Source organism: Dicentrarchus labrax, unplaced genomic scaffold (assembly GCF_905237075.1).
Source record: "Dicentrarchus labrax unplaced genomic scaffold, dlabrax2021, whole genome shotgun sequence".
NCBI lineage: Eukaryota > Metazoa > Chordata > Actinopteri > Moronidae > Dicentrarchus > Dicentrarchus labrax.
Window position 1 is genome coordinate 24362975 of NW_026136708.1, and position 22493 is coordinate 24385467.

Sequence of the window (22493 nt, forward strand, 5' to 3'; positions counted from 1 at the left end):
ATCATTTATTAACAATTAGATCACAGACTGTACCTTTTAACTTCCAGGTACTCATTGTTTTATGACACTACCTCTATAAACTGTCTGCTAGGTGATCTACTGTCTGCCTGTAGCTGCTGTTTCACGTAGCTCTGATGCTGACATCCTTTTATAAATATACTTTCAACAAAAAATCATTTTAAAGTCTTTTTCTAACCTCAGTTCAGAGTCCTGTCCTGTGACAGCAGAAAAGTACAGCTCCTGACAGTTAAGGTGTGTGATCTTCCTGTATGAATTTCATTATGACTTGACAGACAAAAGAGAAAGCAAATGAATGAACACAAGCTGCTGCTCTTGTCATTTGTAGCTGTGTGTTCATTCAGAAAGAGTTCTCGGATTCAGACCCACTGTGAATGGATATGTTTTGATTTGTTTTTTGAGATAATCACTTCAAGCTCAGGTAGGCGCAATACAGCCTTCTTTCTACTGCAAACAACGACTCTGCTAAATTAATGAGGCAGAGAGGATGTGCTGTGGGAATACTTTCGTGAATAAGAGAAGACACTGTAGACGGTAACCGGCCGTATTACAACGGCTGTATTTCATTACCCTTAACTTTTATCTGCAACTATAACATCCTCCAAAATTTCAAAATATAAGGTCTGAAGAAAGAAGCTGAACTCTTATTTCTGCCATTGTTATCAGCCTAAATACTCACAGGATTGCTCATACACACTCTCTCTTTTACTTGTTTTTTTTCATTATTGCCAGTTTCTCTCATTTGAATGTAGCTCTGATTAGCACATCTCCCTAAACAAGAGTGTAAATCCATTCAATTAGCAGCTAGGCAGCAGTTTCATTTTGATGCCCTTTTGGCTGCCTGCTCTCAGCTGCTTTGAATCATTAGACGGTAACTTGTGCTGTCTCTGGAGCGGACTGTGTGCAGTTTAGTGGCATCCACCGGTGAAGATGCAGATGGCAACCATTTGAATACAGCTCAGACCTTCCAAGTGTCGGATAACAGTTAACCCACAGCTCTAAAAGAGCATTCAGTGTGCGCTTGTGTTCTGCATCTGTATCTTAGATTGGAGGTAACCTTAGAAACAATACCAATGCTTTATTGTTGCGTCATTAAGTGACTCACTGGTGAACTTAACTGTGGGTTGAACTGACTACAGACACTGGACCCATGTTGTGTTCTGTGGTTTACTCTCCGACCATTATATTGTCTACAATATAAGATATGTGCAATGTCAGTGTAATATTCAACTTAGAGCGCAAAAAACTTAGGGTAGTGGAAAGGTAATAGCCTGGAATTAAATTATTGTTTGGGCATGGCCACTTTGGTCTTTGAGAATACAAATTTATTGGGGCGTCACAGCCTGTAGAGCACAAAGGCAAAAACTCGATCCACTGTGTGTTCTGACACCTTTCGATCAGAACCAGGATTAACTGTTTCAGAAAAGGTAGAGCTCTTGCTCATGGGCACTACTGTTTAACCTGAGGAATCAAGCTAGCATCCTTTCTCTGTGTCCTCAGGTTAATCGCTGAACCAGTAATAATCACATGAATGGAGGGCATATATATCTAAATCCTTAAGAGACCCATATTCTCTGAATAGATTTTACTATTCATTTTGCTGAACAGTCCTGTTAACTGCATCAATAGAGGTAATTATGTATGGCCGCCTGGGAATTAGAGAAACTAAATTGCAGATTTTTTCAGTTTAATTGTGTGCTGAGCAGAAACGTGGCCCCTCTCAGTGTGTGTACGTAAACTAACAACTCAGCTGTTGTCTGGTTTGAGGTGAGTGACTCTCTTAAAACAAAAAAAATACAAAATAAATGTCCTTCTGCTGCTTTCATGCAAAAATGACCATAAACATTTGAGAATTCACATAAATAAGACTTATGTGCCTCTATAAATGTTCATTATCACTTACTGTAGTCAGGTGACTCAACCACAGAATTGTAATAATAATTGTATTTTTATGTCTTTAGTATATTTAGTGTCACAATAACCTTGAAACCAACAGTTACAATGAGTCGATTGCACAGGACGCACTGTAACCCCTGAATACCAACTCCTGTGATTAATAGATGTTTAGATCAGTGGTTCCCCTTTCCTATTGTTGAGTAAACTGACTATATTTCACATCATATTCAATGTATAACAATAACAACTGATAAACATTTAACTCAAATAATGAGTTTGTGTAAAAAAAAAAGTGATTTTGATGAATTTTTGGAAGATCATTTCTTGTGAATGTTCATCAGAGAAGTTTTTTTCTGATATTTTTAGGAACTTCTTATCCAATCCTCTGTCTGAATTGTAATAATAAGCGAAGGATTATAAAAAACAAAAATCTGAACAATAACAATCAATAAAACATTTGACATCATGTTGACTGATAATGTTCCACAAAGGGAAAACCAGTGGGGCCCAGAGCACTTCCCTGTGGAACACCATAATCAATTAATCAATTAATCAAACGTCTGTGACTAAATTACCTCATATTTTGAGACTGTGACTGTAATTGTTAATGAATGACCATAAATAATGGATTGTGCAGCCTTGGTTGAAGTATGTGTCCTTTTAAAGGGACAGAGAAAGACATCGTTAGTGCTGCAGGCACGCAAACATTACTTTAAAATCTTTCACCACATCTGCAGATAAATTGTGGTTGTTTGACATCTGGCTCACTGAGGAGGATTAACTCAACCAATGAGGGGATTTTTCTTTTCCTCCAAAGCAGCTTTGCTATTTAAAGATGTTTGTATGATTTAAAAGATATTCTGCAGTTGTTAAACTCCTGAACGACCACAAAAACCTTTAATTCTAGTAAGGAAAACACCAGAATCACTGAAACAAGTCGGAAAATGAATAAATTTGTCTATATGTGGAAAGAAATTCCAGGCATTCACACGATGTGCAGGACAAATCAGGTTGTATCTATTAATTTATGACATGAATACTTTTGATTTATTGACCGTTTCATAGCGACCCATCAGAGGAAGCATCAAGTTATTTATGACTTCTGTCAGTTTAGACAGAAGAGATGAAACGAAATTTATGACAAGACGATTTAATCCCCCCCAACCGCATTTACATGATTTTTATTCCCTTTATTCTATTTTTGTTTGTTCTGTCTGAAAACTCCATCCAGGATGGAGTAATCTGTAGTTTTTAGTCTTTCTGTCTCCCTTGTGTGAATGATTTATGCAGCTTCTCGTGTATAAATGACAAATGATTTGATAAATGGGACCAAACACTCAGCCATTAATATCAAATTGACTGTCAAATGTTTAACAGCTTCTTTCCTCTGAGGGATACTCAATCTCCCACACACCCTCAGAGAAAAATGTGTTTGAAAATGACAGAAGTGGACCACAGAGTGATTTTAGTCTTCTGTCTCCAGCTGCTGCCATTCCTGCAGGCCAACCTGACGGGCTTCAAGAAACTGGAGATCCTGAACTTCAGGAAGGGCAGTGTGGTCGTCAACAGCAAGATGAAGTTTGCCAAGTCGGTGCCGTACAACATCACTGAGGCCGTCCACTGTGTCCTAGAGGAGTTCTGCTCCGCCGCCTCCAAGAACCTGCACATCCAGATCGACACCCACTCCCTGGATGTTGAACCAGGTACGGCTCCTTTTACTTGAACGCTGATCTGTCGCTCCAGGAAGGTGTTGGAAGAATTACTGCAAATTAAAGTACATAAATACAATACAAGTAAATAAGTGTTCAAAATCCAATCATTGAATGCTTTTATTAGTGCTATTATTATTATTATTATTATTATTATGAATTATCGAAAGTTCAAGTTGTCTTGTCACAACAATCACAGTGAAGCAGCCATGAAATTCTTGATCTCAGGTTCCCTCCAGCAGCACTCATACAATATTCCTTTCTATCAGAACCAGCATTAACTGTTTCAGCAGTTTGAGCTACAGTAGCTCATCTGTTGGATCGGACCACACGGGCCAGCCATCACTCCACTTTTGATAGACCTTGTCAAAGTCTCTCAGGTCCTCACGCTGCCCTTTTTTCCTGCTTCTAACACATCAACTCTGAGGACAAACCACCACTGACAGGAGCCCTGATACCCAGATAATCAGAGTTATTCACTGACAGTGCTCACTGTGTTAGGGCTGATCGGTGTACATGAGAATAGATGTAAGTGTTAACATCTAAGATGCATTTTGTATTTGTCGTGCATACAGTTGCATTGTTCCACATTAAACCACTGAATACCTTCCTAACTCACTTTACAGCGGCACACAGTGATGTGTATCTCACTGTATCTCTTTATGTAGGTGATAAAAAAAACTAACCACCAGCTTATAATAAGTCCCATTGTTGTATCAGCACTTCCTTCCTCTGTATGCAGCTCATGAGCTTTGCATTGTAATAGTCTCCACAGATGAGATGCAGGCAGAGAGCAGAGATCACAAACATTCAAAGTAATTAGGTCTATATGTCAAACCCACCAATACACAGAGGGGCTGTACAGAGCATTGCAGGGCTGGAATAATGGTAATAAAGATGAGAAGTGAGCAGCAGGGAGGAGAAGTGCTGCCGCTATGTTTTTTTGCCTCAGTGGCGGCTGATTGTGTTTTCAGCAGAATCTTGAATGAGGATCAAGTTTTTGCTGAAACAATTGTGTCGTACACGGCGGTTCACTGGTCATGATTAAATACACTCAGTACTATAATGTGCACCCTGACACCTCCAGAGATTTCTTACTCATAAATGTACTAATCAAGTATTTTAATTTAGTTTTCTAGGACACCTTAAAATCATAAAGGCCTTGCGACTCCTTATGAAGCTTTGACAACTCCTAGTGGGGGTCCTGATCCCCAGATTGGAAACCACTAATTAGACCGTCGATTCGAGTCAGGAAAATCTCCCCTAAAAACCTTAAAATGGAATAAAATGGAGGAGGGATCCTTCTTTCAGGACAATCAGGAAATAGATGTCGTGTACAGGATCAGGATGAGGTAATACCAGAAAGTAAAAATACTAGTGCTGTCAGTTAAACGCATTATTAACGGTGTTAACGCAAACCCATTTTAACGGCGTCAATTTTTTTATGGCGAGATTAACGTTCTTTTTGGCCTAGCACACTTTGTAGTTTTTTTCACATGCTGTTGCAACAACTAGTAACGTTAGAAAAACTACAACACCACAGTGGATCTAGCTAGACCGGAAACAAAACAACAGGCACGTTTAGGTGTTTAAGAGTAGTAGACGTTACGTTTTGAGTGGATGGCGAGCGCGAGACGCCAAAATGGATGCCAATAATATTCTGAATGGAAAGTCTACTTTTAAAAAGTTGCCAAATGGTTCCATTGACAAGACCAAAGTGATCTGTGTGTTTTGTCATTGTGAACTGAGCTATCATCGCAGCACGTCCAGTCTGAAATACCACTTGATGGCCAAACACACAGCTGATGAGAATTCTCCAACCCCTCGTCAAAGCCTGACGACAATGGATGACTTCAGACAGAAGCACATGGATACCAGAATAGATAAAAATGTGTGATTAATTGCGATTAATTGCGACTTTGACATTAATGTGATTAATCGCGATTAAATATTTTAATAGTTTGACAGCACTAAAAAATACTCCATTAAACGTATCCATCATTCAAGTATTCACAGAAACTTCACTTATGCACAATCTCTAGAACAGAAGCTCTCGCCATCCAATCACCAAAAATATGTAGAAATCTCCAAATTTCAAAAGCTTTTGATACCAAATCACAGCATGAATGTTTTTACGGTCATAATGTTCTTAATGGATTCCAATTCCTCCAAAGTATCTGCAGCAACCCAAAAACTGCTGCCACAACTTGTGAGACATAACAGAGAATGGGAATGACACGAGGACCGATACTTTGGTACCAAGTTGAAGCAGTTGAACAGAGTTCTTAAAACTTGCCGGTGCTCGTTTTTCTACAGATTCTTCTGCACCTGAACAGTGGCAACACATACGCCTACCGTATTTTCCGCACTATAGGGCGCACTGGATTATAAGGCGCACTGTCAATGAATGGTCTATTGTCGAACTTTTTTCATATATAAAGCGCACCGGACTATAGGGCGCATTAAGCCAAACAAAACAGTCAGATAAGTCAGTCAAACTTTATTAAACACGTTCACAATAACTCCCAGACTTGTTCAGTTGTAACACGTAAAAAAAAGACAATCTGATATCGCCAAATCAAACGTTTGCGTATTCACAATAACTCCCAACCTTGTTCATTTGTAACACGTAAAAAAAAGACAATCTGATACTGCTAAATCAAACGTTAGCGTATTCACAATAACTCTCAAAATTGTTCAGTTATAACACGTAAAATACAACACAATACACTCTCTTTTTCAGTTCATTCCTCGTCCACAAATCCCTCAAATTCTTCATCTTCAGTGTCCGAGTTTAACAGTTGGGCGATTACGGCATCCAGCATGCCCGGATCCCTCTCGTCATTATCCGAGTCAGTGTCAGTGTCACTGCTGTTACCTGGCAGTTCAGTGATGATTCCGGCCTTCGTGAAAGCTCGGACCACAGTTGAGACTGATACCTTAGCCCAGGCATCCACGATCCATTGGCAGATAGTGGCGTAAGTCGCCCGGCGCTGTCTCCCTGTCTTGGTGAATGTGTGTTCGCCTTCTGTCATCCACTGCTCCCATGAAGCTCGCAGTTTAGCTTTCAAGCGGCTGGAGTTCTTTAGTTAATCCACCCGGAATGACGGCAAGCTCCGAATTAGTTTGCTCACTTGGTTTTTGACAGCATCGGTGAGATGGGCGCGCATGGAGTCGTAGATCAATAGGGACGGATATTTGTGGAAAAAGCCATCCGGTCTCTTGACGTAAATTTCTCTCAGCCATTCACTCATCTTTTCCTCGTCCATCCAGCCCTTTGGGTTAGCTTTGATGATGACGCCGGCTGGAAACTTTTCTTTTGGCAAAGTCTTCCTCTTGAAAATGACCATGGGTGGAAGTTTCTGGCCGTTAGCCTGGCAACCGAGAACTACAGTGAGGGATGACTTCTCGTTCCCTGTGGTGCGTATAGACACTGTTCTGGTCCCTGTTGTCTCCACAGTGCGGTTCACGGGGATATCAAAGGTGAGAGGAACCTCGTCCATGTTGGTGATGTGCTCTGGCTGGATCTTCTTTTCAGTGATCTTGTTTTTGCAGTATGCGCGGAAAGTGGCGCGCTTTTCTTCGTAATCTTTTGGCAGTTGCTGCGAGACGGTAGTTCGTGTGCGGATGGAGAGATTATGTCTTTTCATAAAACGAAAGCACCAAGAAGGCCCGCCACGAAAGACATTGATATTCATGTCCCGTGCTAACGTTGTTGCCTTCAGTCGAATAGAGACTGTAGAGACGCTTCTACCGGCTGCTCTCTGTTCAATAACCCACTGTTCAATTTTGTCCTCTAACTGTGGCCATCTCGCTTTGTTCCCTCGGAAACTCTGTGTGGTCTTCTTTACTTGACGCAGGTCATCTTCTTGCTTCCTCCACTTCCGTACCATTGATTCATTAATGTTGAATTCTCTCGCAGCTGCTCTATTCCCATGTTCTACTGCGTGACTGATAGCCTTGAGTTTGAGGTCCGCGTCGTAAGCGTGTCTCTTGACAGGTGCCATTTTGGGGTCTTTAAACACACACACTGTAATATTATGGTGAAGCACGTGTATTACTCCGCGACGCTCCTGACTACGGTTGCCATAACAACCAGAATTAATCCATATATAAGGCGCTCCGCATTATAAGGCGCACTGTCGTTTTTTTGAGAAAATTAAAGGCTTTTAAGTGCGCCTTATAGTGCGGAAAATACGGTACACGTATTCTAGTCTTGGCAAAAAATTATATGGAGATGAATAAAAAAGAAAAGTCTTAGAGGAAAATAGAGAATTTAATCGTGCATGGACAGATTTGTTTCCAACACTGCTGGAGGTGTGATTTAACTCACTGTCGACCTCTGCTCTAAGCCCTTATACACTATAAACTTTAGATATTTGAATATCTGCCCAAACAAAACATTATTACAGATTTATGACTAGAAAGAATTTGCATCTCAAATGAATCTTCACTCCTATGTGCTGAATACGGTTGCTGGATCTGTTGTGGGGAGGGTGGAGTGGTAGAGGTTAAAGGATTGATACAGTACGCACAGACTTTTATTCTCAACTACCTTAAATACTGAGGTTGAACGTGTTGAACATGTTTGACCTTTAAAACAGCACCTGACAGAATGATCTCTGGTTCCTTCAGTTTTCTGGATATTTACTGTGAGACGTGTACTGATCAGCTGCCCTATTGGTCCGACTCTCTCTCCCTCTCTCTCTCTCTCTCTCTCTCCCTCCCTCTGTGCATCCATGTTGACCTCAGCATGTGTGTATATATATATGTATGATTTACAGTTACACAGATGGATACTGACCACACATCGTACACTTCATTTCTGAAACCCTCCAAACATGCTAATTTCCCCGGAGTGTATCTGACGTTTAGTCTCGGAAGCCGTCCACGCCAGAGGCTAAATCTTACATTTCAATGCCGACCAGAAGCTGAGGATCTCATTAAAATCAAACACTCCTCAGCACCTCCTGGAGAGAGGAGGGTGGTTGGAGGAAGACGCACACACACACACACACACACACACACACACACACACACACACACACACACACACATGCTGTATGAATACTAATGATGGTTTCCTTCCTCTCCTCCTTGCAGCCGATCAGGCCGACGCCTGCAAGTTCCTGGCCTGCGACGAGTTTTCCCGCTGCATGGTGAACGGCCGGACAAAGGAGGCTCAGTGTCTGTGTGAGCCAGGCTTCCTGTCGGTGGACGGCCTGCCCTGTCAGAGTCTGTGCGTCCTTCAGCCGGACTACTGCCAAGGAGGGGAGTGTCATATAGTTCCCGGACACGGAGCCCTGTGCAGGTAAATTAATACCCACTGTAACCTGTCGACCTGCAACAAGCGCTAACTAAAATTAAAAAACAGATTTTTGACACTGCAATTGGAGAAAAGGTTTTTCTTATCAAAATCTACATTAAAGCTGCATCAAACAATATTTTCATATTGACAAATGACTCTATTTTAGCTCATTGTTTTGGGTTAAATTTACTGTTTTGGTTCAGACTCTCATTAACCTAATATTGGACATATATCAGTCAGGTGAACACAAACATGCCTTCATATCCAAGCAGCAACCTCTGTAACACAGTTGCAGTTCCTCTAAAGGCCACTTGAGGCTGGCTCCAGCAGCGATCTCTATAAGGCCCCATATTTAAATTTTTATTTTACTCCACATGAAGGCTAATGATGCCTTGTAGTTGCTGGATGCGTAAATACCCAATTGTTTGTGTTCTCAATCACAACTTTACACCTTTATACGCCTGGAATTTTATCAAAATTACCAAAAATCCTGGAAATAATCTGTGTTGTCCTAGAAATGTTTAATTGTATTATAGCTCCTCATTCACATCGTCAGATTTTCTGTAAAACAAGATAAATTCTGCTTTTTGTTTTGGGCTGTGGCTGTCATGTTACAGCGAGAGTAAAACAGAAGTCAATGTGCCATGACAATGCAGCGAATGTGGAGCGTCCCACATAAAACAATGACCATAATAAACCTGAGACACCTCATCATGAACCTGCATCGTTAAAAAAGGAGTCAATACGAGTTCTACCTGTAAATAAAGACCATCTGTGAGCAAGTGCTGTTATTAAAAAACAGAAAACGAGCTTGAAAAAATGCTTGATATTAAGTATACTTGTAGTCTTAGATGTGTAGAAGTCAAATATATCATCCATAGCCAGGAATTATTGAGCAAAGTGTTTTTACAGTAGCTCAAATATAAGAAAATATGGAATCTGGAGGTATAAATATGGGACTTTTATTCTTCATTTCTCCAGATTGGTACAGTAAAAATGCTTGATATTAAGTATACTTGTAGTCTTAGATGTGTGAGTCAAATATACCATCGTAGCCAGGAATTATTGAGGAAAGTGTTTTTACAGTACCTCAAATATGGTCAATTGATCTCTGGAGGCATAATATGAGACTTTTATTTTGGCATTTCTCCACACTGGTGCGTAAGATACTTGATATAAAGTGTTTTTTATTCATCGGGCGCATGAAACACTTTAATGTAACATATTTTAATTATAGCTTACGGCTCTAAATACCTTTATTTTGAAAACCGGAAGTTATACGCTGTTTCTCCGCATTTACCATAATGCTGGATATTGTACCTCTAAATTTGAGTGCGGCTGATTTGACCACTGAGATCGGACTCACGGCTGATTCCGTCTACTGTACTGTTTCTTCTCCCGCACCGTCCTGTAAATGACAACATCCGGTCTCAGAATATAAAAAACAGGCCTTTTTCTGTTTCTGTTTTCTAGTGATTTTAATTTTTGTTATATGAAATAGAAAATGAAAATCAATCTTTTTTAAATTTCGCTCATCCCTTATTGACCTGAAACGCCTTGTACTTCATTTATTTTGTATTTTAAAACAAAATCAAATAAGCACTTTTCGTTCTTTAATACCTGTTTCTGAAGGAAAATCCAATGACCAAAACATCGACCGATAAACAGCTGAGAAATTAAAAATTCTATTTTTTTTGTTAAGTTAAAAGTTTGAAATACCGGCAATTAGTCTAAAAATATCAGTCCATTCATCAAAAACTCATATTCCTCAGAAGCTTAATTAGTAGAGCTTCATTAACCAAGTGTCAGTTCACATGCACAGTTTTTCTGTCCTCCGGAGATTTTATTCAATTATGAAACTTTAACTGAATTAAAAGTTGGTGCCTGGACTGTTTAATAAACTGCCTCATGGGGAGCCACAGCACTTCTGAAACTGTGACTGATAGTAATACTCCCGACTGTCAGTGGCTGTGGATTCGAACCCACGCTGCTGCAACAACTCTGTACATGGGTCGCCAGCTCTACAGACTGAGCTAACCGGGCGTCTTCAAGTCTCACTTTTAAGAAAAGTAATAAAACAGCTGGAGGAGGAAAGGGTGCATTTAGTAGGGACTATTTTCAGCTGCGGATGAATCCACATTAGGTGCTGTAGGTCGGTGGATAAATGAACTACAGTGTGTGTTTATAGTGATGAAGGAACATTGTGGCTCATTGGTGTATAATAGTTTTGGACAGTGTGGCTCTATGGTCGGCAGCGCTGGTTGTTCATTCGGTTCATTAGATCATAAAGCTTTGGTACGCAGACAGTGTATCCTGCTGACTTTGGTGATCATCAGTTTATCTCTAGCGCCACCATGAGGTTGACATTTGTGGTTCTGGGTCTGATCTCTCAGCAGCTATTGGATGGACTGCTGTTGATTCACATATTCGTGTTCTCTCAGGATAAATTCTGGACTGTACTTTGTGTTTAGTGCTAATAACATATGTTAGCATGCTAACATGCTAAACTACAATGGTGAACATCAAACCTTTGACTAAACGTTAGTATTTACCCGCCAAAAATAGGTTTAACTCATTGGTGTTCCTCTCCACGGAAGTCTTTAGTAAAAGGCGAAAGACTTGTGCGTTATGAAGAGAAACCCGAGAAAGTACGGCCATGTGCTCAAGAGCTGCCGAGGTCTGCTGTCGTCCCAGCCACCACCCTCGTGGTTGGCCTCCCCTCTGGCTCGTTGCCGAGCAAGATCCCAGGCCACGGCCATTCCCCCGGTCCCGCCCACACCCCCCCTTTCCAGCCGTTTTAAGGATAACTGTTGATTGCCACCAGCTGCAACGGCTGACATACATACAGTGCTTTTAGACTGGGAGCCCGCTGAGTTGCCACAAGGGACACCAGTCAGCCCACAGAGCGTTCTCCCACCACTGCCGGACGAAAAGACTGCCACCGACCTCGACCCTCGTCCGTGGGTCCAGCCTCGGTTGGGGAGACGAGCTTCTCGCTTTGCAATCGGGCGTTTGGTTTTCCACAAGGCAGGAGGAGGGTGCACCGTTCCCGGCGGCACTGCAGTACCGGGTCGATGCGTGGTGGTCAATGCCCATTATTCCTGTCCTTTTTTTGGTGGTGGTTCACACTGTATTTAAAGCCATCCACCTGAGCTCAGATCAGCCAGGATGCAGGTTACCAGCAGCTGTACACGGACTCTTGAGTACAGGATCTAGTAGTATTTAATATTAGGTTTGTGTTGCTCTGGAATATCTTCTGTCTTCTATTTGTCTTCCACACTCACATACAGACTAATCTCTCTCTCACATCTCCGGCCCTCGCCGCTGTAAATCAAAGTTGATTTCTAACAGATAGAAAGCGTTTCTCTTATTAACTAGCGGCTCACACCCACTGCCTCTCGACTGCCAGAAAAATCTAATTTCAACCCTGTTAGACTTCAGCAGCTCGGCTCCTGACACAGAGCACCGCAGAGATTTTTCTATTGAAACATTCATTTCCCATCATCTGGACCATTCGCAGGGATATTTTTAGGTGACATTCTTATTATCTTTATGAGGCTGAGGCACTTCAGACAGTACAAGTTTAATTTTATGAATTTCCATTCAGCCCCTGGTCGGTAATGAGATGTTACTGAAACTACAGAGAACTACAATCTGAACGCAGCTCCACAGTACTGTGTTTGTCCTGAGGGTGGCGCTACAGTGAAGATCAGGAAGAAATCATGAATTGGATTCATCCTCTGAGGACTATAAATATTCACCAGCTCTCCCAGATTACTTTTCCTTAACTGATTTTGTGGTAATGTTAGAGTGTGGCACTATAGGGAAGGCACTATTCGGGCCCTGCTCTGGTTCTGTGGCTCATTCGGGCCCGGCTCCCCGGCAGTATTCCCCACTGGGTCCCTCTGCTGCTACACTAGCAGTGTTTAAACTCTCCCTGTCCTTCCAGTTTGCAGTCTGGATACAGAAAATATACTTAAGATACTCAAAAATATGTTTATGTCCCCTAAAATATCGAACCTTGACTTGCAGTATTGGAAATAATGAAACTGCTCTTGGAGGTGACGAGTTATGAACAAATTACATTTTCAGATTAGACCCACTGTGGGGTACGAGCTAACAAACATTCTGATACTGAGAGTCTGAGTCGGACTGAGGCTCAGAGAATATGAGTGAATCTCTCCAGTGTTTCCTCAGCAGCCATCTTGATGCTCTTTCATTCATAGATCCTGAATTTCTCAGTGAGGGAGAAAGATTAGACGTGCTTCCAGCCACTTTTCACATTTTGCTTTTTACTTTTTACGTGGGCAAAAACTGAATATTAATCATTATATACTTTAAATCATCTCTGGAGGGGAAATTTAACATTTTCTTTTTAAATCTGACCAGAAATTAGTGCGATATTTATCTGTGGACACTGTCAGGAGTGAATGAAAACACTTAAATAATCTTAATATCTGACATTTTAGCAGCATAACGTGATTTATTAAATTTATCCCAGAAGATTTATTGAAAATGACAAACTGAGCCCAGAAAGACAATAAATAAGGTTTTTTAAAGAACATTTAATTAAACTGAGTGTAGTCTCCTGCTCGTGGCTGCAAATGAAGAGTGAGTGAACTCTTTGGACGATGAGGGTGGAAATCACCTGAAGCAACGTCAGACATTTAATTTACTGACATTTAGTCGATACGCTGAATGTGCGGTACCGGTTCCATGTGAATATCTGATCAGTTGGAAGTCGGTCTGCTCTCTGATGTTTAAGGCAGCAGCAGCTTTCCCGTCTCGTCTGGGGGATTGAAGGCAGTCTGTGGGGTTGCAGTCGGCTTGGATTTGCCAGCAGTCATCAACACTGAACCCTGTTTCTAATCCTGAGTCCAGACCGGCCAAGAACAGGACAGAGAGGCAGAAAACACCGAGCAGAACCCAGAAGGTTAATACTGCCGAGCTGCACGTTCCTTTTAATCTTACTTGGCTGCTTGACAACACATAGAGCCGATGGAAGAGGCAACAAAGTAATTTTGCTGTGAGATAAAGGCTTGTTAATTAAAAGATTCCCTGAAAACACACTGAGGGAAAACCTCTTTGAGTCCAAAACACAGTTTATTTAGCTTTTGTCCTGCACCTTTTTCTCCGTGTTCCCCTGGTACTCCGGGTCACGTTTTTGTCCTGCAGCCACTCACTGGCTTACCTACCAGGAGTTGTTGTGGTTGGACTGACGCCTAGGTTGGTGTTTGTGAAACAAACAGATTCCTAAGTTGTCTGTCGTGTGTGTTTTAAACATTTAGTTCTGGGTATTTTAAAGGCAGTTTACTGGCTGACTGAATGTTTTTGTGTGACCAACAGGTTTTATAAGGTGCTAATCCTCGTTCTGTTTGCTGCTGATGTGTTTCTGTATTACAGATCGTAGAGTTACGAGTTTGTGAAGTGGTCTTATATTAATGAAAACTTTGTATGATTAAAGTTGTATGCAAAAGTTTTGGCAACCCTGACAAATAACTATTAAAACTAAAATATTATGGTGATATTTTAAATGAAAAAGATGCCTCTTTAGGGTATGGATCAGAAAACACTATTTTCAGCAAGCATTAATACATTTATGTCATATATTGAACAAAAATAAAATCATTGTGGCGTGTGCAAAAGTTTAGTGTAGCGATGTGTCTCTGTGTGATCAGCCCCTCACAGTTCTGCTATCTGAAAGACCAAGAAAACTGAGAACTGCTCGTGTGCTTGTCAGAAAGACAAATGAAAACCTGAATGCAACAAACCTGCAGGAAGATTTATCAGACTCAGGAGTTCCACTGTGCAGTGAGAGCTTCATGGAAGAGTCAGCAGAAGAAAACATTGTCCTCATAAAACCCAACATCAGAAGTCTGCAACAGAACATCTACAGACGCAGCAAGAGCTGATCTAATCTAATAAATAAAGTATCTGTCTATCTACAATCAACAAAGGGATGTTTGAAAAAAATGAGCAGTATTTAATGAAAAGAACTCTTCACCAACTGTTAAACATGGGCTGGATCTATAATGCTCTGGGGTTGTGTTACAGCCTGTGGCACAGGAAACATTGCACAGGTGGAGGGAAGAACGTATTCCACTAAATACAGCACATCTGTAAAACAGCTGAAACTGAAACAACCCTCACAGTTCGCTGAAACTGGATTTAAGGTTTAAGGAGGATTATTTGAGCTACAGTTAAGATTCTGGTTCCACTTTAAATCCAAAGCTGTCCTGTTTGATCCCACACAGCCCAGAATGTATTATACATATATAAATAATGAAATCAGTGCTTCCTGTCAGACTCCTCTGAGATAACTCGTCAGTCATACTGTGAACTACGATGTGATGTCTTCCCCTCTGCAGCAGTTGATCTTCGACAGAAACCGTAAATGTTTGGTCTGAGTGATGGACAGCAGAGAACTGTTGTCCAGGTAGTGGAGGGGTGTAATCTCCAGGGTTATTAGATTGTTGTTGTTTGGTTTGTCCCTTCTGGACACTAATGAAACCTACGATACGCTGGACCTTTCAGTGTGGTTGGTGCTAGTGATGCTGAAACAACAGGGTTAAACCTTAAAACCTGGACATTGAGAGACTAGTGTAACACCTGGAAACTAGTTAAAATCCCCAAATATCCTGGATATAATCTATATTGCCCTGGAAATGTTTTACTGAACCTTTAGATGTATATTTAGTTTGTTGGTACCTGTGCTGTTGGTACGATGATGACTGTGAACCCTGGATATTAAACACATTGTTCGTTGTGCTGCAGAGGAACAGTTTAGCTCACAGTCTGAGTTGGTTAACATCCTGTCATCTGTTATCATCTTGTTACAAAACAACATCCCCAGAAATGTAATAAAAGTGTTAAATGTGTCTGAAGCTTCGCCCTCGAAGGAGCTGAACATCTTTTACCGAGGCAGAAGAGACTGTTTCATTATTTAAGGATGAATCTGAACAAATCTGTTTCCAGCAAGAAATAATAGGAATAGAAGAACTTCAGAAACAGAGCTGATCAGTGTCTTTGAGGGATGTATGCTGGAGGAACCTGCTGGGACGATCTTCCTCAGCTCTTCTGTATTTGGACACATTTGCAGGATGTGATCTCCTCTCTGAGTTGCTGCAGCTGCACTTTCATTCTCACCTGCTTCATTTTTCTCCTCCTGCAGATACAAAGACAGCTTCTCCCTCCCGGCCCTCGCCAGTTAGGAACACACATCGGATTGGACGCCACCTGAGAATACCACCAAAGGTAAAAGCGAGGGGAGGGGTTGGTTTGCCAGGAGCGAGGTTGTTCTGGTTAAATCTCACATGTGATCGTGTGTTACTGCTGCAGAGCCTCAGTGTGAGAATACGAGCTGAACCCGGTGGAGGACTGATTGATTTTAGGTTTAATCCTGAACATGCGCGCCGTTATCCTCCTGTGATCACACAGATCCTTCCTGCCAGGCTGATTGGCTGAGAGCTGCTGTATGTTTAATGAGTAGTTAAACCTCCAGAAGGACGGACTGTAAGAGCACCAGGACATCCCCTGGAGGCTCCTGGTGGTGGTGGTGGGGGGGGCTCTGTGATCCTCGTTTAAGGTCGAGCTGAGCCACGAGGGAGGTTCAGGAGCGTCTCACGAACACAAACAACACAGCGATGCTCTGTGGGAGCAGCTCGTCCACCTGAAACAAACTAAAGAACGGGGTCTTTAACCCTGAACCGCTCTGAGAACAACCCTGATACCTTTACTGTGTTTAGTAATAATCGTAGCAGAACGTTAGCTCTCTGATTGGAGGGAACTAGAAATATCCCCCGTTAACAAGTTGTATCTTTGGTTTGTCCCATTTACTGGAGCAGTGAACGTTTCCATTGCATTATGGGATGGTAACGATTGTTATTAGGAAGGACCTCAGGTGTAACCGGGGAAACAGAGTTTGCTGACATATTTGATATTTCTGAAATGGTTTGGAGCTTGTTAAGTTAAAAAGGCAGAAATGTTTCTGTTGCAGCTGAAGAGAAAGAAGCTTACTTACTCTTTATTTTACAGCTTCCTGGAAGGTAACCTGTAATTTGGCAGTAATTATAGGAAATTGGTTCCCTTCTGATGAATTAATCCCAATGAACTGCTGGCGTTAAACGCTGGTGTAACAGCAGATCATTTAGTCGGTGCACAGCAGGTCTTCAGACCGGGATTTTAAACGAGATGCTGCTTGTAAAAATATGAACCCGTCTGTGTGTGAGAGAGAGTTCACAGATTAGATTTGCTGAGGAAAAGAGGAGCAGCATCGGATTATTGATTAGTGACTGTAGTAAAACAAAAACATAATAAATAAATGAATATCGTCACATTACAAAAAAACAACTGAATTCTGCATCTCAAACCTGTGAATGAACTCTGTGTCTGATAATAACTAATAGAACTAATTCATGTTTTAGAAGTTCTTTTTAGGAAATAACAGACCTGTAAAACAAAGTTTACACATATCCAGAAAGTTGTCAGGCGCCTGGATAGCTCAGTGGGTAGAGCTGGCGACCCACGTGCCGAGGCTGAGTCCTTGCTGCAGCGGCCCAGGGTTCAAATCTGACCTGCAGCCCTTTGCTGCGTGTCATCCTCCCTCCCTCCCTGTCTGTCTTCAGCTGTCACTATAATAAAGGCAATAAACCCCCCCCCCAAAACATCATATGAACTCACTTTCCATTGGATTTTCTTCTCACTGTTCTGTCAATTTACTTTTATTCACAGAAATGAACCAAACAGAGATTTAGATTATTAGAGAAGTTTTCTAATACACATAGAAATCAAGAAGGCCACGCTGTGTGTGCCCCTTCAAACTCTGTAATTAATCTGTGATATTGGATAATAATAACCTGACTTTGCCATGTAAAACTGGTGGCGTCCTCCTTTAATATGTGGCTGTTCCTGTTGCAGACTCGATGAAACTGGACTCAGCAGCAGGAACTCATCAGTGCTGAGCTGAAGAGACAAACTGGTACAAACTCTTCAGAGCGGTGAGCTTCTTATGGAAGGACAGTCCGCCTTCAGGGGAAACAGACGTTCACTTTGAAATCTGTCGGTCAGCCGCTGACGAACAGGAGCCGAGCGGACGACTCTGCAGATCGATCGGGCCGATGCTGACCGACCGGGACTGTTTTTGTACTCTGCTGACTGTTTGTGTAGTGAATAGGTTGAAAATACACCTCGTGGACATACGGACACAGAAAGGAACCTCTCAACACCGAAGACCCTCCTCTCCCAGCATTTAGCCCTCATATAAACCGGGTTTCAGGATCACTCTGGATAAGCTGCAGTACATCAGGCTGATTCACTGCGCCTTAGATCAGCCGTTCCCAACCTTATCTTTCTTGTGACTCCTTAAAATCCAGCGGTCTACTTGAGGCCGCTGACGCTCTCCAGGTTAATGTTTAGCTGTTTGATCTGAAGTATTTTTAGGTCCCAACTTGACAGAATCAGTATTTCTGAAGAAAACTTTTCTGACTTTTTCTTATTATATTTAATCACTCCTCATGTTTATAAAAGGGGCTCCCAGACCTCAGGTTGGGAACCGGTGATCTAAAGCATACGATGAGTTTCCGTCCTACAACATCAGGATCCTAGGGACTACACTGAACTGTTAACAAGACTAAGACCAGAGATATAAATGCTTTTAACTCCCTGATTGCGTTAAAAAGTGAGAGTATCTCCTGCTCAAGAGTGGGTTAAATGCTAATGTCAGCATGCTAACTATCTCAGTGTTTATCATGTGAATGTTTGCTAATTAGCACAAATTACAGCTGAGGTACTGATGATCACAAGTTAGCAGGTTCACATTTAGGACATTAACATGCTGTAGATTCTTCTGAGGCTTTCCTAAACATTTTACTGATGTTAACATTTTGGTTCTGTGTCAGCTTCGTTCTGTAGCTTATTCATTACAATTCTCTGCCCCAAAATATACACTACTCACAAAAAGTTAGGGATATTCGGCCTTCGGATGAAATTTCAGAATGTACATAAAATACACTATAACCTTTCCAGGTGATCTTAATTTGAACTTTCATGATATAATATCACTGTAGCATCAACTTTTTACATTTTCATTAAATTTCACCCGAAAGTGGAATATCCCTAACTTTTTGTGAGTAGTGTATTTAAAAGACTGAAAAATGCAACTTTATACAAGTGCAGACTTTGCCCACAGAATTACCCACAGTTCATAGCGTTGTGATGTCAAATACGGGCAAATCAGCTTCAGGTCAGGCGGTAAGTGCCTTGGGGCTGTGAAGCAAGCAAAAATTAAAACGTTTTGGTGTCAGCGAGGTAATACGATATGTTGTCCGTGAGGGTTGGGGGCTTTCGGAGGGACGGTGGGATCGGGTCTGTGAACTTCTGTACCGAATTACTTTCACCTGTTGTTCAAGTTTAACTGAATTCTGCTCACAAGTAGCTTTTTCTTCTTCTGTTTCTCCTTTCAGATACAAACAGGACGTTTAGTGAGTCGTTAGATTCTCTCCTGTACAGTTCATGTAAATAGTTTTTGAGTCAACAGATGTTTGTCGCTGCTGTTGGGGAAAAACAACCAAACTGTAATTTGGATTTTTTTCTCATTTAAAGTGTAAATTGATGAATTTTGTGAATAGTTGAAAATACAAACAGTGGAATAAGAGTTGTTCATTTCTTCAGATGATGAAGTGAAAGAAGGAGCCGAGAGGTGAGTGAAACATGGAATGCTTTTATTCTTCTGTTAGAGATCAGCGTTAGAAAAATGACAAAGGCAGTGCTTCCCGAGGAATGATTGTGAGAGAAACAGATCGCAGCCAAGGCGGGACAAACTTCTTGTACATTGGAGGAAATAATTCAAGGTGTTAACAACCGACGCTGAGGGTCGTAATCGTGGGCAAAGCTCAGGATGTGGCTCCTTTTATACTCTGTATTAACACGCTTCTAAACAGGCGGGAAAACTCACCTGCTTCTACCTGAAGACAAGTTGTTTACAGCCGGCAAGTATCAGACTTTATTTCTGCTTTACAGCCGGATTTAAAATAAAATGCAGCTTAAATCTTTGAACATTTAAAGGACCAGTGAGTTGGATTTAGTGTAGAAACATGGCGGACTCTGCCAGAAGAAGACACGCTACTACAGTAGCCCAGAACTGACAAACCAAACACTGGATCGAGACAGCAACCACTGTGAGTTTCACGGCCACCGTCTGTAGTTTGTCCTACACTGGTCCTTTAAGACCTAAAATTCTGATTATTGGATTTTAGACTCTTCTTGCTGTGAGACCTTCAGAGTGTCTCTGGTTGGTTGGTTGGTTCCGAGCCTGTTTTGCTGCGTGTTAATGCCGTCTGTAAAAGGGGGATCAGCTACTTTGCAACAAGACAGATGCTTTCAGATCTACGTCACCTTTTTGCTGTGAAGAGAAAAAACAAACAACCTTGGCAACAGGTGAGCAGAGTAAAGGTGTAACGTCGCAGCAGATTGTCTGTATATCTGTAACGTACCCGTCAGAAGAGGCCTGTGTTTTTCTTTCTTTTAGCTTTTGATTTATTGCTTCTCTTGACAACCTCACATGCCCGAGCCGCTGAAGTATAAAGTCTCAAAAATAAACTTTTACATTCCAGTTGGATCATCGCTGTTGGATGCATATACTGTACTTAATGTGTAGAAAATGTTCAGTGTCGTATGAATGTTCCAGTTCGAGTACCAGTGCACAGACAGATCTGATTTATTTTTGATAACGCCGATGAAAAACTACCTTGGGAATCACTGTGTTGGCAAATTATGTTTCCTCATGTAAAAAGATCGGATGCAGATGGTGCGAACGAGCGCTGATCTGCTCTCAAACAGCACAGGAGGAGTTGCATCTCAGCTTTTGCATAATTATTTCACATTTTCTGCTTTTAGCTTGATAAATCACGGCGCCGAATCGCCGCTCCGGCTTCCCGCCCGGAGCGCCATTTGGTCTCATTTCGGACTCATTACACATTAATCACACAGGATGAGAGGAAGAAAGAGGGAAATCACTACTCAAACAAATCAACGAGGTCTCAGGTTACATTCGGTCAGAAAGATGAAAGGTAAAATAAAAAGAAAAAAGTATTAGCAAATATTTGACTTAATTAACGAGGAACGTGCAGCTCCGCCTCACCGTGAACTCCTTGTGCAAGTGTTTCGCCTGTAAGAACCACGTGAAGACGATGTAAACAGCAGGTTTAAAGTGGGAGAGGGATCACCAGCTAGCTGTTAAGATGGAAGCGACACACCGGTGAGACTTAATCAGGAATGCATAATTACAACGGGAATTTCTTGTTTGGGGAGGCAGCTTTGAAAGGAAAGAAACTTGTGGCGATTAAACCCTGTTAAAGTCGTATTAAGGCCTCGTAGTTAGACAACAACCGGATGTGATAATTTAGTATGATTCTTCTGCATAGGGTTCACTGCAAAACTTCCCGCAACGAAAACAAGAAAAACAAAAGGACAGAAAAGTCGCTGTTCGCCGTCAGTCAGAACCCGGTGTGGTGCGCTCACACGCCATCCGTCAGGTAGCTGGTGCGTTTGTCCCTTTGTTTGCAGCGAGGAGCCCCGCCCAACCCCCCCCCCCCGGGCTCCGTCACTTGAACATGCTCTGCAGCATGGCCGTGGCGTAAGTGGGTCGCGCCTGCCGGCTCTCGATGGCGCTGCGGAGGTACTGGACCCCGCCGCAGCGCTCCCAGATCTCCTCGAACTGCCGTGGGAGGATCTCGGCGCCCCTTTTCCTCGACAGGCCCGTCTCCTCCAGACTCAGCTCGCACATCTCCATATCGTCCTTCCCTGAGAGACGAAAACAGGTTTATTATTGATTGATGTGCCGATATTTCCCTTACGGACTGAAAAACCTCCCCAGAGCCGCAAAAACATTTATTTACTAGCCCTATTGTGAGGAATACAACAGGAAAATGACAATATTACAAAAATAAAAACTGTTTTATTGTCTTAATATGCAAAGTCAGAATTTAGCATGTCAGTAATATAGTACACTCATGCTAAAATGCAAAAGTTAACAAATTAAGTAGCTTAAAATTAAATATTAAAATATTTTACTGATGTTAACATGCTAAACTTTACTTATTCAAACTCTTAATGTAGCAAAGAAATATAATTTACTCACATTTAGGACATTAACTTATATGTTAATGTACAGTATGTTGAAATATTTCACCTCTTTCAGACAACCAGTATAATAGGAAGATGACTGAATGACACAAGTAAAGTTTTATTGTCTTAATATACTGAGTCTCAGGTAAGTTAAAGCTTGAAACAGGTGAGTTTGCTGTTTCTGTATCCTGAATAAAAACTGTAGGAACAGGAACAACTGAATCCAGCAGACTGTATATTTCCCTCTCTGAACATTTACATTCAGTCAGTATAACGGACTCCATCTGCAGCTGCAGAGCCAATAACAGGTTCCAGCAGCGTGTTAGCAGCCGTATATGAGGCAGTTACTCAGCCACATACTGCTGCTGTCTGCGAGCGCTGCTGCCCCAAAATACCAACAATTTCACTACAATATGAGCTTTCTGTTGATCGACGACCAC

The 22493-nt window shown here is 41.7% G+C and overlaps 2 protein-coding genes and 1 non-coding gene across 8 annotated transcripts in view; 1 reads left to right on the plus strand and 2 right to left on the minus strand.

Moving 5' to 3' along the window:
- Positions 1-18230, plus strand: part of LOC127368328 (interphotoreceptor matrix proteoglycan 1-like) — a 44988-nt gene extending 26758 nt beyond the window's left edge. Inside the window, exons 14-17 of the mRNA XM_051408986.1 lie at positions 3398-3617; positions 8727-8934; positions 16103-16185; positions 17848-18230. Coding sequence (XP_051264946.1) covers positions 3398-3617; positions 8727-8934; positions 16103-16142 — 468 coding nt within the window. The 3' untranslated portion in view covers positions 16143-16185; positions 17848-18230. The remainder of the gene's footprint in view (positions 1-3397; positions 3618-8726; positions 8935-16102; positions 16186-17847) is intronic.
- Positions 11466-11579, minus strand: LOC127368940 (U5 spliceosomal RNA). Its single transcript, XR_007885957.1, has one exon. It is a non-coding gene; the product is annotated as a U5 spliceosomal RNA (small nuclear RNA).
- Positions 18231-19628: 1398 nt separating the features above from the next.
- myo6a (myosin VIa) overlaps positions 19629-22493 on the minus strand; it is a 117804-nt gene continuing 114939 nt past the window's right edge. For all 6 annotated transcript variants that reach the window (XM_051408999.1, XM_051408998.1, XM_051408997.1 and 3 more), the window contains one exon: positions 19629-21729. In XM_051408999.1, coding sequence (XP_051264959.1) covers positions 21530-21729 — 200 coding nt within the window. In that variant the 3' untranslated portion in view covers positions 19629-21529. The remainder of the gene's footprint in view (positions 21730-22493) is intronic.